The sequence below is a fragment of the Brassica napus genome, chromosome A3 (assembly GCF_020379485.1).
Source record: "Brassica napus cultivar Da-Ae chromosome A3, Da-Ae, whole genome shotgun sequence".
In the NCBI taxonomy this organism is placed as follows: Eukaryota; Viridiplantae; Streptophyta; class Magnoliopsida; order Brassicales; family Brassicaceae; genus Brassica; species Brassica napus.
In genome coordinates this window covers 4,795,854-4,811,361 of record NC_063436.1, presented here as the reverse complement: position 1 = coordinate 4,811,361, position 15,508 = coordinate 4,795,854, and the positions used below count along the sequence as shown (strand labels likewise).

At 34.8% G+C, this 15,508-nt stretch overlaps 4 protein-coding genes across 5 annotated transcripts; 2 read left to right on the top strand and 2 right to left on the bottom strand.

Moving 5' to 3' along the window:
* The first annotated feature begins 1,635 nt into the window (after positions 1–1,635).
* Positions 1,636–4,982, top strand: BNAA03G09600D. 2 transcript variants are annotated; one of them, XM_013877025.3, is made up of 5 exons: positions 1,636–2,050; positions 2,143–2,355; positions 2,505–2,712; positions 3,984–4,091; positions 4,430–4,982. In XM_013877025.3, exons 1-5 carry the CDS (start codon positions 1,838–1,840, stop codon positions 4,582–4,584), a joined length of 897 nt encoding a protein of 298 aa, XP_013732479.2. In that variant the 5' UTR covers positions 1,636–1,837; the 3' UTR covers positions 4,585–4,982. The 2 variants fall into 2 exon arrangements, with proteins under 2 accessions (XP_013732479.2, XP_048628401.1); XM_048772444.1 differs by having other exon boundaries at positions 1,711–2,050; positions 2,505–2,682.
* A 718-nt stretch (positions 4,983–5,700) lies between these two features.
* On the bottom strand, positions 5,701–7,398 carry LOC106443263 (copper transporter 3-like). The gene has a single exon (XM_022717509.2). The coding sequence runs from the start codon at positions 7,074–7,076 to the stop codon at positions 6,486–6,488; it is 591 nt and encodes a 196-aa protein (XP_022573230.2). The 5' UTR covers positions 7,077–7,398; the 3' UTR covers positions 5,701–6,485.
* Positions 7,399–7,669: 271 nt separating this feature from the next.
* LOC106443264 (copper transporter 1) lies at positions 7,670–8,685 on the top strand. Its single transcript, XM_013884838.3, has one exon. It carries the CDS (start codon positions 7,943–7,945, stop codon positions 8,426–8,428), a length of 486 nt encoding a protein of 161 aa, XP_013740292.2. The 5' UTR covers positions 7,670–7,942; the 3' UTR covers positions 8,429–8,685.
* LOC106443265 (putative cyclin-T1-1) lies at positions 8,555–15,269 on the bottom strand. The gene has a single exon (XM_048772437.1). It carries the CDS (start codon positions 11,312–11,314, stop codon positions 10,520–10,522), a length of 795 nt encoding a protein of 264 aa, XP_048628394.1. The 5' UTR covers positions 11,315–15,269; the 3' UTR covers positions 8,555–10,519.
* Positions 15,270–15,508: the final 239 nt, after the last annotated feature.

Genomic DNA, 15,508 nt, shown 5'->3' with positions numbered 1-15,508 from the left:
GTTGTTTGACTAATCTATATTAATATATATATCAGACCAAGCCTAAAAGTAGCATCTACGTTCAGGTTCAGTTGTAAAGATGTGCATACAATTCATATTTTCTATGGATGTGCCTTGAAAAACAGTTCTAATAAAAATGTATTGTCTTAAAACATTACATCCAGGAAAACAAGTCAGTGTTAGAAGTTTGATTATCCCATACTCGAAAGTCCAATATATACATGGTTGATGGTTGTTAGATAAAGACTTTACAATAAAGGTATTTTAGACCTACTTTCGTCTAATAAAAATCAACTAATATCAATTATCGAGTAAAACGTTGCAGAATCGGGAAACAAATCAATATTTTTTTCTCAATTAGAATGTGAATTCCAAAAGCAATTAGCTAGTGGGAGTAGGAAGGAGCTATCTTTAGTATATTTATATACCAAGAAAAAGAGTGCTTACTTACGTTTGGTCAGCTCTTCAAAGGTGAAACCTAACATTCGTTACTTCAAAACATCGCATAGAAAGAAGAAACATATACTATAGTTTTGTCTCCGGAAATCCGAATAACTCATCCCGAGCTGCATTAGTTGACTTAGAGTCACATATATATATCACCTAAACAAATATAGTATAGAGATGCAACCCCGTATGGCTAGCTCATAAGAAATTTCTATCATAAACCGAGTTAATGTTTCTATTTAAATATATTTCAAAGTGAAAATTACAGATTTACTAGGGATTGGATATAAAATTGTATGTTGTTTAAAGCTGTACAATAAAAAAAATTATGTATTTATGATAATTGATAATGGAATCTTAGTTTAATTGGTTTCGATTTGGTTATAGTTAGCAGCTCTTCATTAGTTAGAAGTTAGGAGAAGAATGATATTTTATGTCATGGCTACCAGAATTAGAGGATGCAACACATAACTTCTATTACAAGTTATACTGCACATTTTTTAATTTTATTGGAAATCTTATTATGATAATTGATAAGTCCGTTGATGTCTTAATAGATGGGTTCATCTATCGAAAAATAAACTTTGCATATTGATTCAAAATTCAAATCATGTGCAAGAGTTATTCACTAGCACCAAATGTCTAACAATGTTAAACAAATTGTGCATTTTAAATTTGATTATTAGTTAACCAACTTTGTTTGAAAAAATTATGTGAGAGAAAAAGGAGATCCATACATGTAGTTTGTTTATACAAGTTTATTTGGCACTTTTTTTTTTTGCTGAAAGTTTATTTGGGACTTACCATCAAAATAAATTTGAATACTAAACACGGCATATAAACGAAAATAACGTGACTTTAAAACACTGTTAGACAAATTTAAAAACGTTAATTGACAGGTAATAACTGAATAACATTATTACTTTCCCAATTTTTTTTTTTTTTTTTTTTTTGAAACACTATTACTTTCCCAATTAGTCTCTCATATTAGTTATTGAAGCTTTAAATAGTAGGAAAATCAATTTAGGTTGAATACACTATTTTAAGAGAAATTTTATAAACATTCAACAGTTAAATAATAAATAAATGCATTCATATTTCAGAAAAAAATGATAGAAAATAAATATGTGTACATATTGGGATACTTTTTATAAATGCGTTCCTTAATCCTTAACTCTCTCGTGAGTCGCAACTAGCAACAATTGACAGGTGAAATTGTCGTAACGCCTTCTGCTAAAGCTGTCTTCTTCTTCCTTCTTTATATATCTCTCTTTCGCACAAGCTTCTCTCTCTTCTCTTCTCTTCTCTTTGTGCTTGCTTTCCTCTGTTTGTTTCTCTCTCTGTTCTGTCTGTATCTATCCAAATATTTTTTCTAGAAGAAAATCATCAAATGGAATCAACTGAACTACAAAACATAGATTTCTTTAGCTCTTTTTCTGAGCACACAGCCCCAACTTTCTTCACTCCAACCACAAGCTCCCTCCGATCCGACTCGGACCCGGATTCACCAAAGCCACAAAACGAAGGTGAAGACGAGTACGTTGCAGAGTTGACTCGTCAGATGACTAGCTATATGCTTCAGGACGATGAAACGCATCAGAAGGTACAAGTTTTTTTAAAACCCAAGAGATTCGATTCTTTACTCTTTTATTCAATCTCATATTCCTAAGTAATCTTTCTTCTTCTTCTATTCAGTCTTGTGGTGGTGGCTCTGGCTCTGGCTCGCCGCAGTCGACTCTTTGGTCACCATTCGCCTCAGGTTACAGCAGCCCTGTCGGTCCTTCCCGAGAACCATCACCGCCTTTAACTCCGGCTGTGCAAGCGACGGTGGAAAAGAGTCCTGTTATAATTCCTTTTCAATCAAAACAAGCTCTCATCGATGAGCAGATCCGATCTGTTCAAGCTAACGTGAGCTCATTTTTATCAGTTGATAATTACTTAGAATCTTTTTTTTTAAATTGTCGGTTATAATACAACGGTTTAAAATTAACCGTAACGAAAACAGAGTTTTGTTACCACCGTCGGGTGCAATGATGATGTTAATTTTGTGTATATAGTTCCAGAAGATCAAAAAGGAGAAAGACAAGGAACGAAATGATGATGCATTAAGACACAAAGAAAAAAGCTACCACAACCTACAGAGACCAAAGTCAGCCGTGAAGGCGGTGTTCGTTGACGGGTTGGGTTCGAGAGCCGGGTCGGGTGGAACTGGAGTGTTCTTGCCACGCAGTCATGGTACGGTTATGGAGTCTGGCAAGAAATCAGGTTAGAGCCAGCCAATAATTCCATATTAATTTAGCACTAAGTTTATGTTTTGATTTTTTCGACAAAATGTGGTTTTAAAGAAGGTTACGTATTATAATAGACAACAGATAAAAATAAATATGAAACGACGTCGTCGTCTAACTTTGAGATTCCTACGTTGTTTTATAGGGGTTGACATAGTTGGGGTGTGGGGTGGGGGGGGGGGGGGATCTTGTGTCTATATTAGATTTAGTAATTTCATTAAATTGTAACAATAAACCACTGAAAACATTAGAGTTAGTTTTAGCTTAAATTTTATCTTTAAATTTATAGTGCGTCATTCTTTTTTTCTGTGGTCGACTATCGATTGCTTAGATCTCAATTATTTAGGACCAAAATATAATAAGAATCTTTATCTTACGTTGGTACATTGTTTGACTGAGTAGATTCCAGCTGCCAAAAAAAAAGACTGAGTAGATTCCAAAGATTCCTTCTCACCAGTTAATCTCTTTTCTTGTAAAGTTGGTTTTTTTGTGGCCGCTGAATTAGCAGTTATGCCCTTCATAAATATCTTGCCTCTCTGCTTGTTGGTCCCCATTGTTACTCTCTTTCCCTTTCAACAAAATAAACCATTTAGGTTGAAAATCATTATCATTCATTTTGTTTTCTTAAAACCCCAGTTGTTTCATTCGATAGTGGATTATAATCTACGATAACCTAGATAATTATTCGTCTTGTGATTCTTTGTTATGTCATTATTCGATCATTGAGTCATTGACAATACCCAATGCTATAACTGAATAACATAGTGTACTGTTTTCTTCTAAATATAGTACTATATTCGAGTTCGTACTTAAATAGCTAGGCACTTAAAGTTGTAAGTCGCACACCAGCAGCATGTATTACACCAACCATGATTTTTTTATTTCATTTTCTTTTGGTTTTGAAATTGAATCGGTGGTCCTAGTGATCTAGGAGTCGGTGGATTTGTAAATTATTGCATTTCAACTCTTAACCGTTACCCAATCAAGGTGTCGGTGGACTTGTCAACAAATATCGTCTTCCTTTCTTAATAAATACTACTATAAAATTCCTTTCGGCATCATACTCTTGATTTAATGTGGCTTAGATATTGGTGGTAGGTGGTGACACTTTAGATGATATTGCCCAAAAAAAAAAAGATGATATTGTGTTGTTGGTATTAAGATTTGTTGTCGTTCTATGAAATTAATGTCTCAACCAAACAGTTTACTGAAAGTTTGACTTTTGTTCTTGAAAAATATTGGTTGCAGGATGTTCAACAGTAATAATACCAGCAAGAGTAGTGGAAGCTTTGAAAATTCACTTTGACAAATTGGGTGTTCCGTCTACATTATCTTCTGATATCCCTCCCTTTCATGGTACCAACCATCTTTTTCGTTATTTATTCTTGTATTCTTTTGAGTGAACTTATGATTTACAAGTATTAACTATATATTTACATATAAACAGTACAAAACCTCTCAAAGTCTACAAAACCTCTCAAAGTCGCTGAAATTTTGGAATTCATTGCTATGCATGTTTATTATAATTATTATTTAAAGTTCTACTATATTACATCATATTAGACACATGCAAGTATGTAACTTATATGTAAATTTTGGGTTTTGAGTGTATATTTTGATATGAGTGGATTCTTCATATTCTTTTTCTTTAACCGACCAGTTAACACTTTTAATTGATAATATTTACCATATAGATGCTTTGTTGGTGTCCGTAAAGAACAAAAACAACAACAGTCACAAAAGTAGTTCATCAACCCGGGCAGAGAGTGGGCCTCCGCACATGGCGGAGACGTCGGCCGAGAGACACCAAGAACCGTTGGCAGATTTGCCACATGAATGGACGTACTGATCGAACATTGGAATGCTATTGGTTGCTGAAGTTATAGGTTTTCAAAAGGTAGTGTCTTTTTGGATTGAATATTTTATAGTGGGTCAGAATGTGTTACAAATTTTAAAATCATCATTTTTATATAGATTTTAGAAGGGAGTGAATTTGTTATTTTTTATTGGTGGTTCCTTAAGATGGTTCTAGTAAAATCAGTAAGTCTTCTGATAAAAGAACAATAAAATATGCATATATGTGTTCATATAATATGCATGTCTATTGTAATATGCATATATGTGTTCATATATATTGCGTGTCTATTGTAATAAAAGGGACGGGTTGTTTTTTTTTAATGTAAGATTCCTTGTAATAAAAGCATTATATACATTTCGCCAGTATAATAAAAAGTCTTAATTTGATTATTACGTCTTCATTCTTATGTCCATCTCCTTAGTATGCTTAAACTTCCTTTACAAATGTTTTAGAATTATAGTTATAGTTTTTGGAACAACCGAATCTTTAATAATAAAGACGCTACCCCGGAGGAAGTGATCACAAAAGCTATATCAGCGGCGCAGGAATGGCTAAGAGAACAACAGACGGAAGCCACATCATCTACCAGGCCACCAACACAGCGGCCCCCGGAACCCACAAACGCTACCTTGCTCCACTCGGATGGGGCTTGGCGTGCAGATCTACAACTAGCGGGACTGGGATGGACAATTGGCGGAGGAAACCAGACTGGGTCCTACATGGCACACTGCCACTTTGTTAACTCCCCACTGATCGCTGAGGGACTGGCGTTACGGGAAGCCCTCTCCTGCTGCATCACCAAGGGTATCCGGTGTGTACTATGCAAATCAGACTCTCTACAACTCATAAGAGCCATCAATGAAGAAGTACCCAACTCAGAGATCTATGGCATTGTCTCTGATATCTTAAACTTAGTCTATGCTTTTGAATTTGTTTCCTTTGTCTGGACTCAACGATCGGAAAACAAGGCTGCTGATGCTCTTGCAAAGCAAGCCTTGTTGAACGAAGTCTTTGTATCCACGAACCGTGTTTTCTAAGTTTCTAATGCAAGTTTGTGTTACAAAAAAAAAGTTATAGTTTTTGGAATAACTAGTTTAGTGTCTCAATGTTCATCCAACGGAACGCGTTAAGGTGTGTGGAAATGTGAAAAAATATGACATGCTCGTGGTGGCCTCGTGGCTGGTCTTAAATCCGCCGACTTCTTCGTATTCTTCGTACTTTCACTTTGGAAGGTTCATGTGCACTTATTCTTTACTTTCACTTTATAAGGTTCATGTGCACTCACGTTTTGCCATTACTCAAATTAATTGTGAGCCAGTGACGGTGTACATTGCTCCACTCTCATGTGACTTCTCTTTGTTTTCTTCTTTTTCTTTTCATTGTTTACTTGCACCGACAAGTAATGTATGGGTTTTTATCTACGCATTTCTATAGCAATTGATCCAAGCAACTATATATTCCTCTAGGCCCATGACGTCTTTTCTTTTATATCCAAACTAGTTTTCCCTAAATATCTGCTTAATAGAAACAAAACAAACAAATCTGAGAAATCCGATAAAAGAGGCAGAAATATTTACTTTATTTTCATTCGAAGAGTGACATCAATATAGAATTCTTGCTTGCATATCGCAAGTAATTAGGTATACATAAGTTGACCAAAGATATATAACAAAATTACATTAAACAAATCCAGGAAAAATATGACTTCTGCACAATCACCAAAGAGAGATAGTTATGTAGATCAACGTTTTTATTGAACTAAAACTGATCACAAAATATTAGACCTAAACAAGACCATAAATGAGAATAGTCGTTCAAAAAAAAAGAGAATAAATATACTGAATTCCCAAAATGTGATTTTATTTTCATTATTATTATATGCTCATCGGAAGTCAACAATGTGATTGAACGTCGGTGTGAGTGTGATTACCAGCAGTGTCCTTAAAAGCCCTACTTCCAAAAATCATAAACCCTAATCCAAAGCCAGCCATTGCAGCCAAGAAGACTCCTCCATTGAATGACATTACAGCCAACATGATCAAATAAGATAAACCAGCCCTCACAGTGTAAACCACCGTCTGGACTATCCCGCCGCCAAAGGTAGCCGGACCGGCTTTCATGACCCCGCACCGCGAAATCCATTCTGACAATGCTGAAAATGCGAAAATGGCGGCTAGGCAGACCCAATACATAGTCAGACTGGTCCCTGGCCAGCCGTCAAATAGAACCTCGGTGTTTTTTCCCCAAAAGAAAGTCATGTGCATCATGCCACCATGATGACGGTGGCGATGTTGGAAGAAATCCGACGGCGAAGGTGCAGGAGCCACCGAAGAAGATCCACTCATGCCGTTCATATTGTTTAGAAATATTCTTAACTTGATAGGTAAGGTTTTGGCTGTGTGTGTGTGTGCAAGTAGTGTTAGGGTAATTATAAGGGATTTTTTCTTGGGTTGGAGTTCGTGTGTAGTACAATGTACGTACATTTTTACAACAACAACAATGCGATAATTGTGTGTATATTCGAGTATAAAATGTACTTGAAAGAGATTTAGTTGAGATCAAAAACTATTTAGTTGAAAGTATATTGGTGCTTTTAGAAGTCTAAGAAATCAAATTTGAAGAAGTAAAACCCAACGATGGTGCCAACTATAATTTTTATTACCTAATTTGATTATATTTAGGTATTTCGCTTGTTTTTAGCTTTACCGTTAGAGTAGATCATTTGTTCACATAATTGAAGGTGTGTGAATTTTTTTTTTTTTACATCAAGTGTGTGGGATTCTTACATAAACCAAACAGAGAAATTGCATAATCTCACAAATAATTTCACAGTATTTATTTATACGCCACCGTATATTTTTTTTAATTATTGTATTCCCCATATGTAACTAATAATCATATTTTAAAATTCTCGAGTGTCTTGACTCTTGAGACCACTGGTTATATTTTGAAACAAGATTAAATTTCTTTATATCATAAGCAATTAGAAATTCTTAGAATTCCATGATAGTGAAATTTTTCTAAGAGTTTATGATACCGTAAAACCAAGAACCAAGTATAGTAATTAATTAAAATTATAAATTTAGAGTACATTAATCTCTCCTTATGTATTTTCTAAATATCACCCTCGTTTTTTGTACGATAAAAAGTTTGACAAGTCCTTTTTTACACGACAAGTCTATAAAAACAGGTTGTACAATAATATCGTTACTCTTATCTCCACACAAACACAAAAAGAAATTGAAAAGGAAGGAATCTCAGTAAATGCCAATAAATACAAAAAAGCGTCTTCGAACATTCTTATTCTCCTCTCAAAATAAGACACAAGAGACCCAAGAACAAAGAAAGCATGGATCACGATCACATGCCTCCACCACCATCATCATCCATGATGAACAATGGATCCATGAACGGAGGAGGAGGAGGAAATCAAGAGATGATGATGATGCACATGACTTTCTATTGGGGCAAGAACACGGAGGTTCTCTTCTCCGGCTGGCCGGGAACAAGCTCTGGCATGTATGCTCTTTGTCTCGTATTTGTCTTTTTCCTCGCCTTCCTCACCGAATGGCTTGGCCACTCCTCTTTCCTCCGTGATACCACCGAAGATTCAGCTAATGCCGCCTCCGGACTCGTCCAAACAGTCGTGTACATCCTCCGTACCGGCATCGCTTATCTAGTCATGCTCGCCGTCATGTCATTCAACGCTGGCGTGTTTATCGCCGCCTTAGCCGGTTATGGCATCGGTTTCATGTTGCTCGGAAGCCGAACTTTCCGGAATCCCTCCGGTAACAGGGAAACTTACGAGATTCCTCCCTCAGTTTGTGCTTGTTGATTGTGATATATGCATAAATTGATTCATACTTGTATTTCTAACTAGAGATGTAGGCATTGTAGTTTTTTTTGGATTGTTTGTCACAAAACTTTTGTGGGTTGTTCTTGGAGTTCATGTATGTGTTACTAGTGTGAGGAGGAATTTTTTTTCCCTTGCGATTTTTTGTTTTCTTCAGGTTAATATGATTATTGGTGAAAGCTGGATATATCAATCTATAGAGAATCCTTCCATCTTCGTAATAATGTGACATATCATTTTATGGTTCTTAGGGCTTGATACTACAAAGTCAGGGTATGAGAGAAAACGCTGACCTATTAATCCGTACATTAATTAGTGAGAAATACCATAGCACAGTACGTAGTAAAAAGTTTTATTTTTAAAATAGCACATAAAAAGGAAAATTTCCAAAAATACCAAATAATTTTTTTAAAAAAAGTCTACGTTCGATTTGTATTTGGGTTTAGATATTATTTATTTAGTATTTAAAAATTAGAATTTTGATTCAGGAGTTAGAGCAATTTAGTCGTTTCTTTGTTAAATTAGGGTTAGTTTAGAAATTTTGATAAGTTTTTGAAAAATAATATTTTAAAATTTGACCTTAATAAATAGCCGTAAATGTATTTTAAAAAAATTAGAAAAACAATTAAACTATTCAATGGGTATATAAACATAATTGTGTTCATGAGTTAAAAGTTATGAGTAGTTTCTCGGCTTGAATCCATCCGTCTCCGATTTTCTTAAGGGATGAAGAGACTTTGTTTTCATCAGCTGCATTCACTTTGCGACTCTCTAGCTCTGTATCCACTGAATCAAGAACACTCAACAAAGATTTTGCCACAATCGAATACATACAGCATCAAGAGAATAGATATTGTAATACGATTTAACAGGCAGGTTTACTCGAAATCTTCAGGAAACTCGTAGTCGTAGCTGTCATGGCGGTCATATCGATTGTTTTCTTCCTGAATTCCTATTCAGGATACCTTCTTCTTACTCTTACAAATTGCTTGATCAACGGAATTGATCACGTGGCATGACGGCCCTGAGATCTCGGGAGCTGTAGACTATTCAGTAAAGATTTCTATAATTTTAAGTGTTTATTTTTATATAATTTTTCAAAAACAAATTGGGGTCATAAGCTAATGCTTTGACTGGCCTATGCTCAGGATCGGCCATGTCTAGGCGTCAGGTTCACAATGGCCTTGAGTATTGAGTTGGGAAAGTGAGGCCCTCTCTTCTTCTTTGCTTAGCTAAGGTTGTGGAATTGGATGATGATTTCCTTTTTAGTGCTCCCATGGCTGTCTGCGTTTTCTTCTGAGTGAGATTGGGAGAGGCACATTCGTAGGGTTTCTCACGCTTTTAAATACTCAATCAAATAGAGTCTCACTGGTTTAGACTAAAACCTTAATTACAAGCTCTTTAGCCTCTTTTAGCCAATACCTCATCTCTCAATAACTTCATTATTTTTCTGGAATGCTCCGTATGGAAACAGTTGTCCATCTCTTTTTGAGTGTCCTTATTCAAAACAGATATGGGGGAATATGGAGAGAGGAGTTCTCAAGGAACATTATACAGAGAGTTAGACGTAGATAGTGAGGCTTATCACTGACTCAGATGGGAATAAGCTTCAGCTATTTACAACCAGATATATGTTTCAAACAGCTGTTCATAACATTTGGAGAGAGAGAAATAGGAGAAGTCATGGAGAAAAGGAGTTTCCACCAACTCTTTTGGCAATCATGATTGATAAAACTGTGAGAAACAAGTTCTCTATTAGTCAAAAGAAGAAGGATAAGGAACTCTAGGGAGGGTTAAGCTATTGGTTTGGAGCCAAGCAAAGCTAAAAAAGAGGTTGAAGTTTGAAGATATAGAAGAGAGTAGTTTAACTCTTTGAAGAAATTTTGTATAGAGAATAAGAAAGGAAGCACACTGATATAAAAAAGTTTTTTTGAATTAATTTAACAATCATTTCAAAATAATAATAATAATAATAATAATTGTTTGAACAACATTTTTAGACTACATTTATGATTTTTCACTTAATTATGATACTAAATGACCATCAAGAGTCACTCTGACAAAGATGTTGTTTCATCTTCCTGGCTCTAGTCTCAATAAACCTCCATCACCAAACTTAGACTTTGCTTCATGTTTAACCGGAATAAGGAAGTCTTGTTGGTAAATTTCGAGCGTCTGGTTACAAATATCACACAGTTGACGTTTGGTTACATGGAACTCTAGCCACCAATCTTTCTCCCCATCACATGGTATCTTCACATTAGTCATGCGCGAGCCAAGATATAAAGCAGCCGCAGCGATCTGACTCGGCCTGAACTGCAAACAAAGCGAAGACCTTAAACCGTCATTGAGGAAATTCCACGCAGCCTGATACAATCTCTTAGCGTCCATCTCGACCTTAATCCATCTCCTAACCCAATGCAGAGCCGGTTCATAAGGGTGTTCGATTTCGACATCAAACCTTAACGTAGAGAGCACAAACTTCTCACCGGTTAGCACAGCCCCCTTCAATCTCGCGCACATCTCTGTCGACGGTTCCTTGCCATGTAAAACCCTGCAACCCTTGGCGATGACGTCATCCACCGGTCTCGGAGACCCTTCGACTTTTCCAGCGATAAACATGCATATGATGCTGATTGTTTTGGGGTCGTTCTTCGCCAGGGATTCGCGAGTGAAGAATCTTTGACATAAGACTATCGATGTAGCTATGGACTTCTGAGGATTGTGGAGTCTCTGGCCAAGCTCCTGGAGGAAAGTAGAGTAAGACCAACGTTGGAAACTCTCTTGCTTTGAGTCGATACCGTCTACTCTCGATGGGGACTTTACTTCTATCTCTTCTCTTGTCATATACCAACTCCTTTCTCCCATTGTTTAACCTCTTGTTTTTTTTTTCTTTTAAAAATCCCGATATCCCCTGATTTATTATTATCAGAATTTGAAGATTGTATGTAAAGTTGCAAGATGATTATAACTGATGCTAACGAGAATAGCGGAGGATTTAAATAACTATATTTTAGGAGAGGATATAAACTGAATTCTTCCTCATATTAAATACCCAAATTATAGGAAAATTTGGTCAAGTTTTTAATAGATGGATTTAAAGTCAATTCTCGTTTTCCTTAAATGTTTAAACATTACCAAATAAAAATGTTCTTCCTTGATTTTGACTAAGAATAGTTTGCCAAAAAATTATTCAATTCTGAATATGAAGATTTTGTCAATTCTTTTGATTTATTACTATTTTGACCTATGAGGAGTGCAAAATAAGTGAACCAAATCTTATATATTGTTAATGAATCTTGAATGGTTTATCAAGATAATTATTTGAGATTTAATTCTTTTTGAATACTCTTTCTCAATATATTATTATATTTTCCTTTTTTCAAGATTGCATTTTCTGTTAAGTACTCTTCTTTATTGATTAATACTATAATGGCTCTAAAATCATAATAATTACAAGGGGGGCCTTGTGGTCCACTATTAAGAGTAACATTTAGTGATCATATATATGTTCGAAATTATTTTTTTAATTTTTTAGAGTTTTATATGATTTTACAAAAAAATAAAAAAAAATCTTTCTTTTTTTGCAAAAAGTTCATTTTAAAAATGATTTTTTTTTTAATTTCAATATTGTTTTTCAAAAGTTCGATTTTAAAATTTTTGCTAGTTTTTCTAATTTTTGTTTATGTTTCCTTATTTATTTCTTATTAATTGCTTATATTAATTAAGTAAACAACAACAAATCTTTTTTTTAAAACAAAAAAACTAACACGTCACCTTATTTACAGGTTAAAATGTCACATTTTGGACTCGTTCCTCTCTAAAAATTTCCCAACTTATTTTTCTACAATAAGGAACAATAAGCTCCGACTAGTGATCTTTTCGGGAACACGAGGAATGAATAAAAAAAGAACGTATAGTAATAAAATTACAGGAATGAAAAGGAATGCTTGTTTCTTATCAAATTTAAGAATGAATGTTTTTGTTCTATATTTCTCTACAAAAAAAAGGAATGTAGAGGAAGAAAAAGAAAAAACTATTCCTTGTGAATTGTGATTTTTTTTGGGAATGATAAGGAATTCAGCATTCCCTTGATCACCATTCAAAGTACATGAAACCCAACCATTACTTTGTATATTAACACCATATACTTTCGAAAGCTGACAACTCTTAAACTCAAAAAAACGTGTCTGCGTTTTCTTGTGGGTTCAGTGCACAAAGTGTGTGCCCAAAAATGTACATCAGTGTGTTATGCATATTGTTCCATTTTTGAATTCCGGAATAAAAAGGGTTAATGATACTAAGGAAAATTATACAAAGTAGACTGTGACATGCCCCTTTTTGTGTGTTCATACACATTTCTAGTCCTAAAGGATTACTTACATTAATAAAAAAAAAGTCTTAGTAATCATTTCCTCAAATTTTTGTAATGTGTAATGTTCAAAAAAGATTGTAATGTGTTTGTTGTTTTGTGTGTAAATTTTTTTTTTCGTGACTGCAAGTCTTATCCCTTACTTATTAATGAAGAAACAATTTGAAAAAGAAACCTTGAAAAGGTAGAATATTTACAAGGATGCCATCCTGAGGTGGCAGTTCCACATTCTCTCTCAGCCAACATATTAAACTACCCAAGGTTCACTAGAGTATTTACAAAAAATGCCATTCCCATCCAAATATATCGTGGTCCTAAACTTCCCACATTACCTTATAATAAAATTTATAACCTACGGCACTCTCTTCTCACTAAGACATAAACAATAGAATTAATAATATCCCCTCTTCCCACATTACCTTATAAAAAAATTATTTGACTTGATTATTTCAATTCAAACCGTTAATTTCATGCCAACCAAGACATTAATACATATGTTCGTAGACAGAGAGTTTATTATATTTCATTTACCAAAACGTGAATTTCATGACAACCAAGAAATACATATGTTCGTAGCCAGAGAATTTCATGCCAACCAAGAATTATTATTATTTCAAACTCTCCTCACATAAGGGTCTTCGATGACACCACTTCCATGTGTATATGTGCTACTTTCATTTACTTAACAATTGTTTTTCAAAATTCGAGCTTTGAACTTAAATTATAATAAAATAGACATGATTTCTAAGGTGGCACAATTACTTCATAAACAATTCGATGAAGAAGAGACGGTTTAGATTGGTAGAATTTAAAACATAACCACTTATTGCAAAAACTATTCAATTTTTTCTGGTTTTCCAAATTTTATTGTGCAATGTATCTAGCCTAAAAACTTTGCTAAGTACGTCCGTTTAATATGTACGATGTGGACTTTTTTATTTTAGGTTAGTATCTATAAGTATTGCCTAAATTAGGTAAATAAAACCAATTGGAATCCCGTAGATATGGTAAATTATTATGATGATTCCGCAAGTTTATACCACATTTATAGAGAATATGTGAATCAGTGACCTTCTATGGTAAACATAGAATATATTATGCTCTGATTTCAAAGTGATTGACAATCTATTTCTATTCCATTTATTGCCTTAGAGTACGCATCAAGTCACGTTAATTCTGTGATTTCCTCTTATATAACAGTAAGGAGGATGTACGTCATTTCTACAATCAAATAAACATTTCTATAGAGCAAAACACAAAAAAAAAATGGCTGCGATGAACAACATTTCTGAGTTGAAACCTTTCAAGTCAATGTGGAAGGTTAAGGTTAAAATCATTCGGCTATGGAAGCAATATTCAGCTGCCGGGGGCGAGACTATTGAAATGGTTTTCGTGGATTCTAGAGTAAGTCCCTATACGGGTTTTACATTGCTAAAAACTTATGTTAATTGTTGTATAGATCTTGGTTTCTTACTATTCTATGTTCATTTTTAACTCTAGGGTGATAAGATTCATGGGACCGTGAAGAAGGATGAAGTGGGCCAGTTCGCCCATGTGCTGCACCAGGGACAAACGAAACTCCTAATTAATTTTACGGTCACCCATTCAAGTGGTTCTTATCGGACAACCAAACATCCATACAAGGTGGTTTTCCTTCCTACAACCCGTGTCAGGATATGTGAGGCGTTGCCTTACAACATGACTGGATTGGAGCCGGTTAATTACCGTGCTGTACTCAATGGGAAGCTCGATCCAGACTTCTTAGTTGGTAAGTGATGTTATGTACTATAATGATATTCAACAACTGTCTTCTTTGAAATCTTTTATAATTCTATTTAGTTACTAATCTATATATTTTTTTGAATCTGAAATTGTTCTAGATGTTGTCGGCCAAGTTGTTGAAGTGTCCCACATTGAAGTTGTGTCCGTCAATGGTAAGGACACCCAGAAGATCTCTGTGGAACTGCGTGATACTGAGTAAGTGAAGAAATATAATTTAACTTTATATTCTATATTATTCTGTGGCTTTATATCGATACCTTATATATTTATGGTATTGTGTGTAGGGATGAACGTCTCCCCCTGGTGTTATGGGGGAAGTTTGCAGAGGACATCAGTGATGCAGTTCAGTTGCGTTCTGAGAACACAGTTATTTGTGTTCTGAGGTTTGGCAAAATTAAAATTTGGAAAGGTAACTTTGTTATGTTCTGTGTGCTTACTAATGTGACATTGTTATATAGTATGGTTGTAATGTTCTAATAAGAAAAATAATCAAATTTCAGATGAGCGTAGTGTCTCCAATGCATACAACGTCTCAGATGTGACAGTAAACCCAGAGAACATCGCTGAGGTCCAAGCTTTCATACGTTTGTAAGTATATACCAAATGTTTTTATACTTAACCATTTCAAAGAACGTCAATGATGGGGTTTGTGTACATCAAATGTTCTTATCTGTAACCATTTCGTGAAATGCAGGTTACCAAAAGATGATTTGAAATTGTCTATTGTTGACTCTAAAACATGTTGAGAAGACAACTGTGGATGAACAAGGGTATCCTGTTTATAGGAGACGAGAAAATGGGTGCTCTGTTGAGAAGAAAGGAATTCCATGTGATAATCGGTTTGTGGTTCCCTACAACAAGGAGCTATTGCTTGCGTATAATGCTCATATTAATGTGGAATGGTGTAA